The sequence below is a fragment of the Oncorhynchus clarkii genome, chromosome 13 (genome assembly GCF_045791955.1).
Source record: "Oncorhynchus clarkii lewisi isolate Uvic-CL-2024 chromosome 13, UVic_Ocla_1.0, whole genome shotgun sequence".
Lineage (NCBI taxonomy): Eukaryota > Metazoa > Chordata > Actinopteri > Salmoniformes > Salmonidae > Oncorhynchus > Oncorhynchus clarkii.
The window spans coordinates 62,895,722-62,908,413 of record NC_092159.1 but is presented as its reverse complement, the minus strand read 5'-3'; the positions used below and the strand labels follow the sequence as shown (position 1 = coordinate 62,908,413).

The 12,692-nt window shown below is 47.1% G+C and overlaps 1 protein-coding gene across 2 annotated transcripts in view; it reads left to right on the top strand.

Annotated features, from left to right (window-relative positions):
• Window positions 1–12,692, top strand: part of LOC139365208 (periplakin-like) — a 50,818-nt gene that overhangs the window by 24,178 nt on the left and 13,948 nt on the right. The window contains exons 8-13 of one of the 2 annotated variants that reach the window (XM_071102682.1): window positions 3,628–3,735; window positions 4,291–4,386; window positions 5,531–5,653; window positions 7,061–7,207; window positions 10,411–10,562; window positions 11,889–11,992. In XM_071102682.1, the coding sequence (XP_070958783.1) occupies window positions 3,628–3,735; window positions 4,291–4,386; window positions 5,531–5,653; window positions 7,061–7,207; window positions 10,411–10,562; window positions 11,889–11,992 (730 nt within the window). Of the gene's footprint in view, window positions 1–3,627; window positions 3,736–4,290; window positions 4,387–5,213; window positions 5,260–5,530; window positions 5,654–7,060; window positions 7,208–10,410; window positions 10,563–11,888; window positions 11,993–12,692 lie in introns of those variants that run through there. The other variant, XM_071102683.1, reaches the window with a different exon arrangement.

The following is a 12,692-nucleotide window of genomic DNA, read 5'->3' as shown; positions in this document are numbered from 1 at the left end:
CTGCATGTTATCTGACACCTGATCCTGCGTGTTATCTGACATCTGATCCTGCGTGTTATCTGACACCTGATCCTGCGTGTTATCTGACACCTGATCCTACATGTTATCTGACACCTGATCCTACATGTTACGTGACACCTGATCCTGCATGTTATCTGACACCTGATCCTACATGTTATCTGACACCTGATCCTGCATGTTATCTGACACCTGATCCTACATGTTATCTGACACCTGATCCTACATGTTACGTGACACCTGATCCTACATGTTACGTGACACCTGATCCTGCATGTTATCTGACACCTGATCCTACATGTTATCTGACACCTGATCCTACATGTTACGTGACACCTGATCCTACATGTTACGTGACACCTGATCCTGCATGTTATCTGACACCTGATCCTACGTGTTATCTGACACCTGATCCTACATGTTACGTGACACCTGATCCTGCATGTTATCTGACACCTGATCCTACATGTTATCTGACACCTGATCCTGCATGTTATCTGACACCTGATCCTGCATGTTATCTGACACCTGATCCTACATGTTATCTGACACCTGATCCTACATGTTATCTGACACCAGATCCTTCATGTTATCTGACACCTGATCCTACATGTTATCTGACACCTGATCCTACATGTTACGTGACACCTGATCCTGCATGTTATCTGACACCTGATCCTGCATGTTATCTGACACCTGATCCTACATGTTATCTGACACCTGATCCTGCATGTTATCTGACACCTGATCCTACATGTTATCTGACACCTGATCCTACATGTTACGTGACACCTGATCCTACATGTTACGTGACACCTGATCCTGCATGTTATCTGACACCTGATCCTACATGTTATCTGACACCTGATCCTACATGTTACGTGACACCTGATCCTGCATGTTATCTGACACCTGATCCTACATGTTATCTGACACCTGATCCTCCTACATGTTACGTGACACCTGATCCTGCATGTTATCTGACACCTGATCCTACATGTTATCTGACACCTGATCCTGCATGTTATCTGACACCTGATCCTGCATGTTATCTGACACCTGATCCTACATGTTATCTGACACCTGATCCTACATGTTATCTGACACCAGATCCTTCATATTATCTGACACCTGATCCTACATGTTATATGACACCTGATCCTGCATGTTATCTGACACCTGATCCTGCATGTTATCTGACACCTGATCCTGCATGTTATCTGACACCTGATCCTACATGTTATCTGACACCTGATCCTACATGTTACGTGACACCTGATCCTGCATGTTATCTGACACCTGATCCTACATGTTATCTGACACCTGATCCTGCATGTTATCTGACACCTGATCCTACATGTTACGTGACACCTGATCCTACATGTTACGTGACACCTGATCCTACATGTTATCTGACACCTGATCCTACATGTTACGTGACACCTGATCCTACATGTTACGTGACACCTGATCCTACATGTTACGTGACACCTGATCCTACATGTTATCTGACACCTGATCCTACATGTTACGTGACACCTGATCCTACATGTTACGTGACACCTGATCCTACATGTTACGTGACACCTGATCCTGCATGTTATCTGACACCTGATCCTACATGTTATCTGACACCTGATCCTGCATGTTATCTGACACCTGATCCTGCATGTTATCTGACACCTGATCCTACATGTTATCTGACACCTGATCCTACATGTTATCTGACACCAGATCCTTCATATTATCTGACACCTGATCCTACATGTTATATGACACCTGATCCTGCATGTTATATGACACCTGATCCTGCATGTTATCTGACACCTGATCCTGCATGTTATCTGACACCTGATCCTGCATGTTATCTGACACCTGATCCTACATGTTATCTGACACCTGATCCTACATGTTACGTGACACCTGATCCTGCATGTTATCTGACACCTGATCCTACATGTTATCTGACACCTGATCCTGCATGTTATCTGACACCTGATCCTACATGTTACGTGACACCTGATCCTACATGTTACGTGACACCTGATCCTACATGTTATCTGACACCTGATCCTACATGTTACGTGACACCTGATCCTACATGTTACGTGACACCTGATCCTACATGTTACGTGACACCTGATCCTACATGTTATCTGACACCTGATCCTACATGTTACGTGACACCTGATCCTACATGTTACGTGACACCTGATCCTACATGTTACGTGACACCTGATCCTACAGGGAGGAGGTGAGGGCCCTCGGAGTGTGGTGTCAGGAAAACAACCTCACACTCAACGTCAACAAAACTAAGGAGATGATTGTGGACTTCAGGAAACAGCAGAGGGAACACCCCCCTATCCACATCGATGGAACAGTAGTGGAGAGGGTAGCAAGTTTTAAGTTCCTCGGCATACACATCACAGACAAACTGAATTGGTCCACTCACACAGACAGCATCGTGAAGAAGGCGCAGCAGCGCCTCTTCAACCTCAGGAGGCTGAAGAAATTCGGCTTGTCACCAAAAGCACTCACAAACTTCTACAGATGCACAATCGAGAGCATCCTGGCGGGCTGTATCACCGCCTGGTATGGCAACTGCACCGCCCTCAACCGTAAGGCTCTCCAGAGGGTAGTGAGGTCTGCACAACGCATCACCGGGGGCAAACTACCTGCCCTCCAGGACACCTACACCACCCGATGTCACAGGAAGGCCATAAAGATCATCAAGGACATCAACCACCCGAGCCACTGCCTGTTCACCCCGCTATCATCCAGAAGGCGAGGTCAGTACAGGTGCATCAAAGCTGGGACCGAGAGACTGAAAAACAGCTTCTATCTCAAGGCCATCAGACTGTTAAACAGCCACCACTAACACTGAGTGGCTGCTGCCAACACACTGACACTGACTCAACTCCAGCCACTTTAATAATGGGAATTGATGGGAAATGATGTAAATATATCACTAGCCACTTTAAACAATGCTACCTTATATAAATGTTACTTACCCTACATTATTCATCTCATACGCATACGTATATACTGTACTCTATATCATCGACGGTATCCTTATGTAATACATGTATCACTAGCCACTTTATACTATACTATGCCACTTTGTACTCTATATCATCGACGGTATCCTTATGTAATACATGTATCACTAGCCACTTTATACTATACTATGCCACTTTGTTTACATACTCATCTCATTTGTACATACTGTACCCGATACCATCTACTGTATCTTGCCTATGCTGCTCTGTACCATCACTCATTCATATATCCTTATGTACATATTCTTTATCCCCTTACACTGTGTACAAGACAGTAGTTTGGAATTGTTAGTTAGATTACTTGTTATTACTGCATTGTCGGAACTAGAAGCACAAGCATTTCGCTACACTCGCATTAACATCTGCTAACCATGTGTATGTGACAAATAAAATTTGATTTGATTTGATTTGATTTGATTACATGTTATCTGACACCTGATCCTACATGTTACGTGACACCTGATCCTACATGTTACGTGACACCTGATCCTACATGTACGTGTGTTGGAACATAAAGAGAGACTTGTATCTCTTTTAAATCTCCCACCAGAACTTCATCAGTAAGTGTCTGGAGTCCAAGGAGGCCACTGTCACCAAGCTGAATGATGATGGAGATAAACTCATCGCTGCCAACCATCCTGGCAAGAATGTTATTGAGGTACACACATACACATACACACACACACACACACATATATACACACACACACACACACACACACACACACACACACACACACACACACACACACACACACACACACACACACACACACATACACACATCTCCACTGACCATCCTGGGATGAATGTTATTGAGGTGTACACACACACACACACACACACACACTCACACACAGACACAGACACAGACACACACATACACACATCTCAACTGACCATCCTGGGATGAATGTTATTGAGGTACACACACACACATACACACATCTCTACTGACCATCCTGGGATGAATGTCATTGAGGAACACTTCATTTATCCTCTATCATTCTACTATTGGGGCGAATCCTAACTTCAACTTTAGTCAATGTTGACTTAAGTCATGCATTGATGTCAATGGGAGACAAAGGTCAAATCAGACTATTTTAGTGTAAGTTAGGATTCACCCCTACTGAGATTAAAATCCTCAAAAATGAATGTGAATGAAAAGCAGCAAACAGACAGTGATGTAACGGAACTCGACTCCACCTGTCAGGCTCATATGGAGGCTGTGCATGCAGACTGGAAGGAGTACCTGAACCTGCTCATCTGTGAGGAGAACCACCTGAAACACATGGACGAATACCACAAGGTGATTAGTATACTATACCCTGACCTGACCTGACCTTAACCCTGATACCACCTGAAACACATGGACGAATACCACAAGGTGATTAGTATACTATACCCTAAACCTGACCTGACCTTAACCCTGATACCACCTGAAACACATGGACGAATACCACAAGGTGATTAGTATACTATACCCTGACCTGACCTGACCTTAACCCTGATACCACCTGAAACACATGGATGAAAACCACAAGGTGATTAGTATACCCTGACCTTAACCCTGATACCACCTGAAACACATGGACGAATACCACAAGGTGATTAGTATACCCTGACCTTAACCCTGATACCACCTGAAACACATGGACGAATACCACAAGGTGATTAGTATACTATAACCTGACCTGACCTTAACCCTGATACCACCTGAAACACATGGATGAAAACCACAAGGTGATTAGTATACTATACCCTGACCTGACCTGACCTTAACCCTGATACCACCTGAAACACATGGACGAATACCACAAGGTGATTAGTATACTATAACCTGACCTGACCTTAACCCTGATACCACCTGAAACACATGGACGAATACCACAAGGTGATTTAGTATACTCTGACCTGACCTTAACCCTGATACCATCTGAAACACATGGACGAATACCACAAGGTGATTAGTATACCCTGACCTGACCTGACCTTAACCCTGATACCACCTGAAACACATGGACGAATACCACAAGGTGATTAGTATGCCCTGACCTGACCTTAACCCTGATACCACCTGAAACACATGGACGAATACCACAAGGTGATTAGTATACTATAACCTGACCTGACCTGACCTTAACCCTGATACCACCTGAAACACATGGACGAATACCACAAGGTGAGTCACAGCAACAAGTATTCAGAAAGCATCAGTTGAAGAAATCCTGAATGTTTGAACAGGGTCATTAGATGTTGTCAGGCTTGTGTACCAGCATGTGTTGTGCAAAGCAACAGCTTCTGAGTTACAGACTTGTCGTGGTACGTAAACAGATTTGGTTCAGGCAGAGACCGACTGGCTGCCGGTCGAACTTCGTGTAAATAAACCGTAACTGCTTTCAGTGATGTTGTGTGTTCAGTGTTTTTCCTGCCGGTGTCTGTTTTCTCTCCAGTTCCACAAAGAGGCCCGGGACACCCAGGACCTTCTTAAGAGAATGGACAAAGAGGTGGACCAGAAGTACAAACCAGAGTTCAAGGACATGTACCAGATGGAGAGCCTCATCAGAGACCTGGACGTGAGTGGGCTTTACAACTACAGTGTTTTACTAGCAGTGGGCTTTACACTACCGTAGTTTACTGAGAGTGGGCTTTACACTACTGTAGTTTACTGAGAGTGGGCTTTACACTACTGTAGTTTACTGAGAGTGGGCTTTACACTACCGTAGTTTACTGAGAGTGGGCTTTACACTACTGTAGTTTACTGAGAGTGGGCTTACACTACCGTAGTTTACTGAGAGTGGGCTTTACACTACTGTAGTTTACTGAGAGTGGGCTTTACACTACTGTAGTTTACTGAGAGTGGGCTTTACACTATCGTAGTTTACTAACAGTGGACTTTACACTACTGTAGTTTACTGAGAGTGGGCTTTACACTACTGTAGTTTACTGAGAGTGGGCTTTACACTACCGTAGTTTACTGAGAGTGGGCTTTACACTACCGTAGTTTACTGAGAGTGGGCTTTACACTACCGTAGTTTACTGAGAGTGGGCTTTACACTACCGTAGTTTACTGAGAGTGGGCTTTACACTACCGTAGTTTACTGAGAGTGGTCTTTACACTACCGTAGTTTACTGAGAGTGGGCTTTACACTACCGTAGTTTACTGAGAGTGGGCTTTACACTACCGTAGTTTACTAGCAGTGGTCTTTACACTACCGTTGTTTACTGAGAGTGGGCTTTATACTACCATAGTTTACTGAGAGTGGGCTTTACACTACCGTAGTTTACTGAGAGTGGTCTTTATACTACCGTCGTTTACTGAGAGTGGGCTTTACACTACCGTAGTTTACTGAGAGTGGGCTTTACACTACCGTAGTTTACTGAGAGTGGTCTTTACACTACCGTAGTTTACTGAGAGTGGGCTTTACACTACCGTAGTTTACTGAGAGTGGGCTTTACACTACCGTAGTTTACTAGCAGTGGACTTTACACTACCGTTGTTTACTGAGAGTGGGCTTTAAACTACCGTAGTTTACTGAGAGTGGGCTTTACACTACCGTAGTTTACTGAGAGTGGTCTTTATACTACCATAGTTTACTGAGAGTGGGCTTTACACTACCATAGTTTACTGAGAGTGGGCTTTACACTACCGTAGTTTACTGAGAGTGGGCTTTACACTACCGTAGTTTACTAGCAGTGGGCTTTACACTACCGTAGTTTACTAACAGTGGGTTCTACACTACCGTAGTTTACTACAGGTCTGGGGGACAGATCTGTGTCTGCTTCAGTCAAACAATGACAAGCTGTTGGATAAAGCAGAGACAATTCTTTGGTCTGTCAGTTCTGTCTGCTTATCAGGCTGGTTTCTAAACTCCTAACTCAATCAAGAACATTTACATTTTGCCAAATGATTTAGCCTTAGAACTATAAATCCAAAATGCTCTTTAAAAAAAATTGTGTGTGTGTGTGTGTGTGTGGTGCAGGACCAGGCGAAGGCCATGGACCACTTTGATGAGCGTGTGAAGGCTCTGGAGAAGCGCAGTCTACAGGTTCTCCCCCTCCAGTTCCGCAGGAACACCCCTCAGAAGCTGCTCCCCGTCGAGGCGCTGTGTGAGTTCGACACTGACGAGGTAAACCTTTACACCTGGACACCTCCACTACTTTACCTCACCCTGTGTGTGACACTGATGAGGTAAACCTTTACACCTGGACACCTCCACTACTTTACCTCACCCTGTGTGTGAGAGACACTGACGAGGTAAACCTGGATATGCCACCACCCTACTCTAGTTTCAGACTGATACCTTGTCCACCCTACTCTAGTTTCAGACTGATACCTTGTCCACCCTACTCTAGTTTCAGACTGATACCTTGTCCACCCTACTCTAGTTTCAGACTGATACCTTGTCCACCCTACTCTAGTTTCAGACTGATACCTTGTCCACCCTACTCTAGTTTCAGACTGATACCTTGTCCACCCTACTCTAGTTTCAGACTGATACCTTGTCCACCCTACTCTAGTTTCAGACTGATACCTTGTCCACCCTACTCTAGTTTCAGACTGATACCTTGTCCACCCTACTCTAGTTTCAGACTGATACCTTGTCCACCCTACTCTAGTTTCAGACTGATACCTTGTCCACCCTACTCTAGTTTCAGACTGATACCTTGTCCACCCTACTCTAGTTTCAGACTGATACCTTGTCCACCCTACTCTAGTTTCAGACTGATACCTTGTCCACCCTACTCTAGTTTCAGACTGATACCTTGTCCACCCTACTCTAGTTTCAGACTGATACCTTGTCCACCCTACTCTAGTTTCAGACTGATACCTTGTCCACCCTACTCTAGTTTCAGACTGATACCTTGTCCACCCTACTCTAGTTTCAGACTGATACCTTGTCCACCCTACTCTAGTTTCAGACTGATGCTCCTCCACACACACGCTTCTTCATGACAATCATTCTAGCTTTTCTCTCTTCTTTTGTCTCCTCCCCTTCTCTCCTCCTTTCCCCCTTCTCTCCTTCCTCACTATCTCTCCCTTCTACCCCTCTCTCTCCTTCTTCCCCTCTCTCTCCTACTACCCCTCTCTCTCCTTCTACCCCCTCTCTCCTTCCTCACGATCCCTCCCTTCTACCCCTCTCTCCTCCTTTCCCCCCTCTCTCCTTCCTCACTATCTCTCCCTTCTACCCCTCTCTCTCCTTCTTCCCCTCTCTCTCCTACTACCCCTCTCTCTCCTTCTACCCCCTCTCTCCTTCCTCACTATCTCTCCCTTCTACCCCTCTCTCTCCTTATTCCCCCTCTCTCCTTCTTCCCCGTCTCTCTTCATCTTTCCCCCCCCCCCCTGTCTCTCTCTCCTTTTCTGTCTCCAGTGATTCTCTAATCTCTATGTGCGGTGTGTTTTTCTGTTATCATGACTAAGCACGATCTGACTGCACCACATCTTCTCCTCTCTCCCCTGGTTCCTCCTCCTCTCATCCTCCTTCACTCTTACTCCTTTCATTTTATTCCCCTGAATGCAGTGCTGTGTTGTAATGTATTTAAATCCTTTAAGAGGCCTGTGCTCTCTGCATCTTATTTAAGCCTTCAGGGGATCAGCCACAGGCTGGGGGGGGATTTAGGAGTGGATTTGGAGAGCTGGAGAGGAGGGGGTGTGTGTGGAGCAGTCGAGAGAGCTCTTAAGATTTAGGAACAGGATCAAACGGTGAGGGGAAACACAGTGTTGTGTTATGATGTTTCCCCCCATATGACTGGTGAAAACAGTGAACTGTAATTTACTAACTAGGGCCTAGTGGTTCCCTGGTCAGGTCATGTGGTCAGGACGTGTGGTCAGGTCATGTGGTCAGGTTATGTAGGTCATGTGGTCAGGTTATGTAGGTCATGTGGTCAGGTTATGTAGGTCATGTGGTCAGGTTATGTAGGTCATGTGGTCAGGTTATGTGGTCAGGTCGTGTGGTCAGGTCGTGTGGTCAGGTCGTGTGGTCAGGTCGTGTGGTCAGGTCGTGTGGTCAGGTCATGTGGTCAGGTTATGTAGGTCATGTGGTCAGGTTATGTGGTCAGGTCGTGTGGTCAGGTCGTGTGGTCAGGTCGTGTGGTCAGGTCGTGTGGTCAGGTCATGTGGTCAGGTCATGTGGTCAGGTCGTGTGGTCAGGTCATGTGGTCAGGTCGTGTGGTCAGGTCGTGTGGTCAGGTCGTGTGGTCAGGTCGTGTGGTCAGGTCGTGTGGCCAGGTCGTGTGGTCAGGTCGTGTGGTCAGGTCGTGTGGTCAGGTCGTGTGGCCAGATCGTGTGGTCAGGTCGTGTGGCCAGATCGTGTGGCCAGGTCGTGTAGTCAGGTCGTGTGGTCAGGTCATGTGGTCAGGTCATGTAGGTCATGTGGTCAGGTTATGTAGGTCATGTGGTCAGGTTATGTGGTCAGGTCGTGTGGTCAGGTCGTGTGGTCAGGTCGTGTGGTCAGGTCGTGTGGTCAGGTTATGTGGTCAGGTCATGTGGTCAGGTCATGTGGTCAGGACGTGTGGTCAGGTCATGTGGTCAGGTCGTGTGGTCAGGTCGTGTGGTCAGGTCGTGTGGTCAGGTCATGTGGTCAGGTTATGTAGGTCATGTGGTCAGGTTATGTAGGTCATGTGGTCAGGTTATGTAGGTCATGTGGTCAGGTTATGTGGTCAGGTCGTGTGGTCAGGTCGTGTGGTCAGGTCGTGTGGTCAGGTCATGTGGTCAGGTCATGTGGTCAGGTCATGTGGTCAGGACGTGTGGTCAGGTCATGTGGTCAGGTCGTGTGGTCAGGTCGTGTGGTCAGGTCGTGTGGTCAGGTCGTGTGGTCAGGTCATGTGGTCAGGTTATGTAGGTCATGTGGTCAGGTTATGTGGTCAGGTCGTGTGGTCAGGTCGTGTGGCCAGGTCGTGTGGCCAGGTCGTGTGGCCAGGTCGTGTGGTCAGGTCGTGTGGTCAGGTCGTGTGGCCAGATCGTGTGGCCAGATCGTGTGGCCAGATCGTGTGGTCAGGTCGTGTAGTCAGGTCGTGTGGTCAGGTCGTGTGGTCAGGTCGTGTGGTCAGGTCATGTGGTCAGGTTATGTAGGTCATGTGGTCAGGTTATGTGGTCAGGTCGTGTGGCCAGGTCGTGTGGTCAGGTCGTGTGGTCAGGTCGTGTGGCCAGGTCGTGTGGTCAGGTCATGTGGCCAGGTCGTGTGGTCAGGTCGTGTGGTCAGGTCATGTGGTCAGGAAGAGCTAAGGGCCTTATCCAAAGTGGTTCAGTGAGTGAACCTCTATTTGTGTTCTGGTTCTTCCATACCAGATCAGTGAGTGAAACTCTGTGTGATGTTGTGGTTGTCCATCCCAGGGTCAGATCCTGCGTGGAGAGAGGTACACCCTCCTGAGTAACAAGGGGCCCAAGTGGGAGGTGAAGGACGCGGCCGGGCGTAAACTGACGGCTCCGGGGGCCTGCTTCATGGTCCCCCCCACAGACCCAGAGTCTGTCGCCGTCTCCAACAGGTAAGTGTGTTTGTTACGGGGTAGGGTGGAGAGGTGTGTGTTTGTTACGGGGGTAGGGTGGAGAGGTGTGTGTGTGTGTGTTACGGGGGTAGGGTGGAGAGGTGTGTGTGTGTGTGTGTTACGGGGGTAGGGTGGAGAGAGTGTGTGTGTTATGGGGGTAGGGTGGAGAGGTGTGTGTTTGTTACGGGGGTAGGGTGGAGAGGTGTGTGTGTGTTACGGGGGTAGGGTGGAGAGGTGTGTGTGTGTGTGTGTGTGTGTTACGGGGGTAGGGTGGAGAGAGTGTGTGTGTTATGGGGGTAGGGTAGAGAGGTGTGTGTGTGTGTTACGGGGGTAGGGTGGAGAGGTGTGTGTGTGTGTGTGTTACGGGGGTAGGGTGGAGAGAGTGTGTGTGTTATGGGGGTAGGGTGGAGAGGTGTGTGTGTGTGTGTTACGGGGGTAGGGTGGAGAGGTGTGTGTGTGTTTGTTATGGGGGTAGGGTGTAGAGGTGTGTGTTTGTGTGTAACGGGGTCTGTTGTTTCCCGAGACGGTGTACTTGTACACTGTGTAACAGGGTCTGTTTCCCGAGACGGTGTACTTGTACACTGTGTAACAGGGTCTGTTGTTTCCCGAGACGGTGTACTTGTACACTGTGTAACAGGGTCTGTTGTTTCCTGGGACGGTGTACTTGTACACTGTGTAACAGGGCCTGTTGTTTCCCGAGACGGTGTACTTGTACACTGTGTAACAGGGTCTGTTGTTTCCTGGGACGGTGTACTTGTACACTGTGTAACAGGGTCTGTTGTTTCCCGAGACGGTGTACTTGTACACTGTGTAACAGGGTCTGTTTCCCGAGACGGTGTACTTGTACACTGTGTAACAGGGTCTGTTGTTTCCCGAGACGGTGTACTTGTACACTGTGTAACAGGGTCTGTTGTTTCCTGGGACGGTGTACTTGTACACTGTGTAACAGGGCCTGTTGTTTCCCGAGACGGTGTACTTGTACACTGTGTAACAGGGTCTGTTGTTTCCTGGGACGGTGTACTTGTACACTGTGTAACAGGGTCTGTTGTTTCCCGGGACGGTGTACTTGTACACTGTGTAACAGGGCCTGTTGTTTCCCGGGACGGTGTACTTGTACACTGTGTAACAGGGTCTGTTGTTTCCTGGGACGGTGTACTTGTACACTGTGTAACAAGGTCTGTTGTTTCTTGAGACGTTGTACTTGTACACTGTGTAACAGGGTCTGTTGTTTCCCGGGACGGTGTACTTGTACACTGTGTGACAGGGTCTGTTTCCCGAGACGGTGTACTTGTACACTGTGTAACAAGGTCTGTTGTGTGTTTCCAGTCTGGCCGGCCAGCAGAAGGGTATTAAGATGAAGGTGTCTGGCAGTAAGACCACCCTGGTCAAACGCCTGGAGGAACTGAAGAAAGACGGCTCCGCTGGCTCTGGTAGGTACTGTTATGTCATGGTATGTCGTGGTATGGTATGTTATGTCATGTTATGTCATGGTATGTCGTGTTATGGTATGTTATGTCATGGTATGTCGTGTTATGGTATGTTATGTCATGGTATGTTATGGTATGTCATGGTATGTCATGGTATGTCATGTCATGGTATGTCATGTCATGGTATGTCCATGTCTCAATCTCTGAATGCTCGGCTATGGAAAGCCAACTGACATTTAACTTCTGAGGTGCTGACCTGTTGCTACCCTCTATAACAGGCGTCTCTAGACCTGTTGCTACCCTCTATAACAGGCGTCTCCAGACCTGTTGCTACCCTCTATAACAGGCGTCTCCAGACTTTTATAGCATGAGCTCCTTTAAAAAAAATGAAACATGTCGCAAGCAACTCTTTAAAAATAAATGTATTTATAGCTTTTAAATAGGAACATTCTTCTCCTCTACCCGGCAACTCTTCCCCGGGTTCCTTGCTGTATAAAAGATGTCAATATACCTGGTAAAATAATGGTTCATAAACAGTCATCAACACGACAGCCCCACAAAATTTTCCTTTTTTTTTCCTTCTCCTGGTTTTGACTCCGTTTTTAACTCTCAATAGTACAACTGTTCATAGAGAAACAGCAACTGAATGTTCTGAGTCCACGTCTGTGCTTAAATCACATCAGAAGACCTTCAGACCTAAACA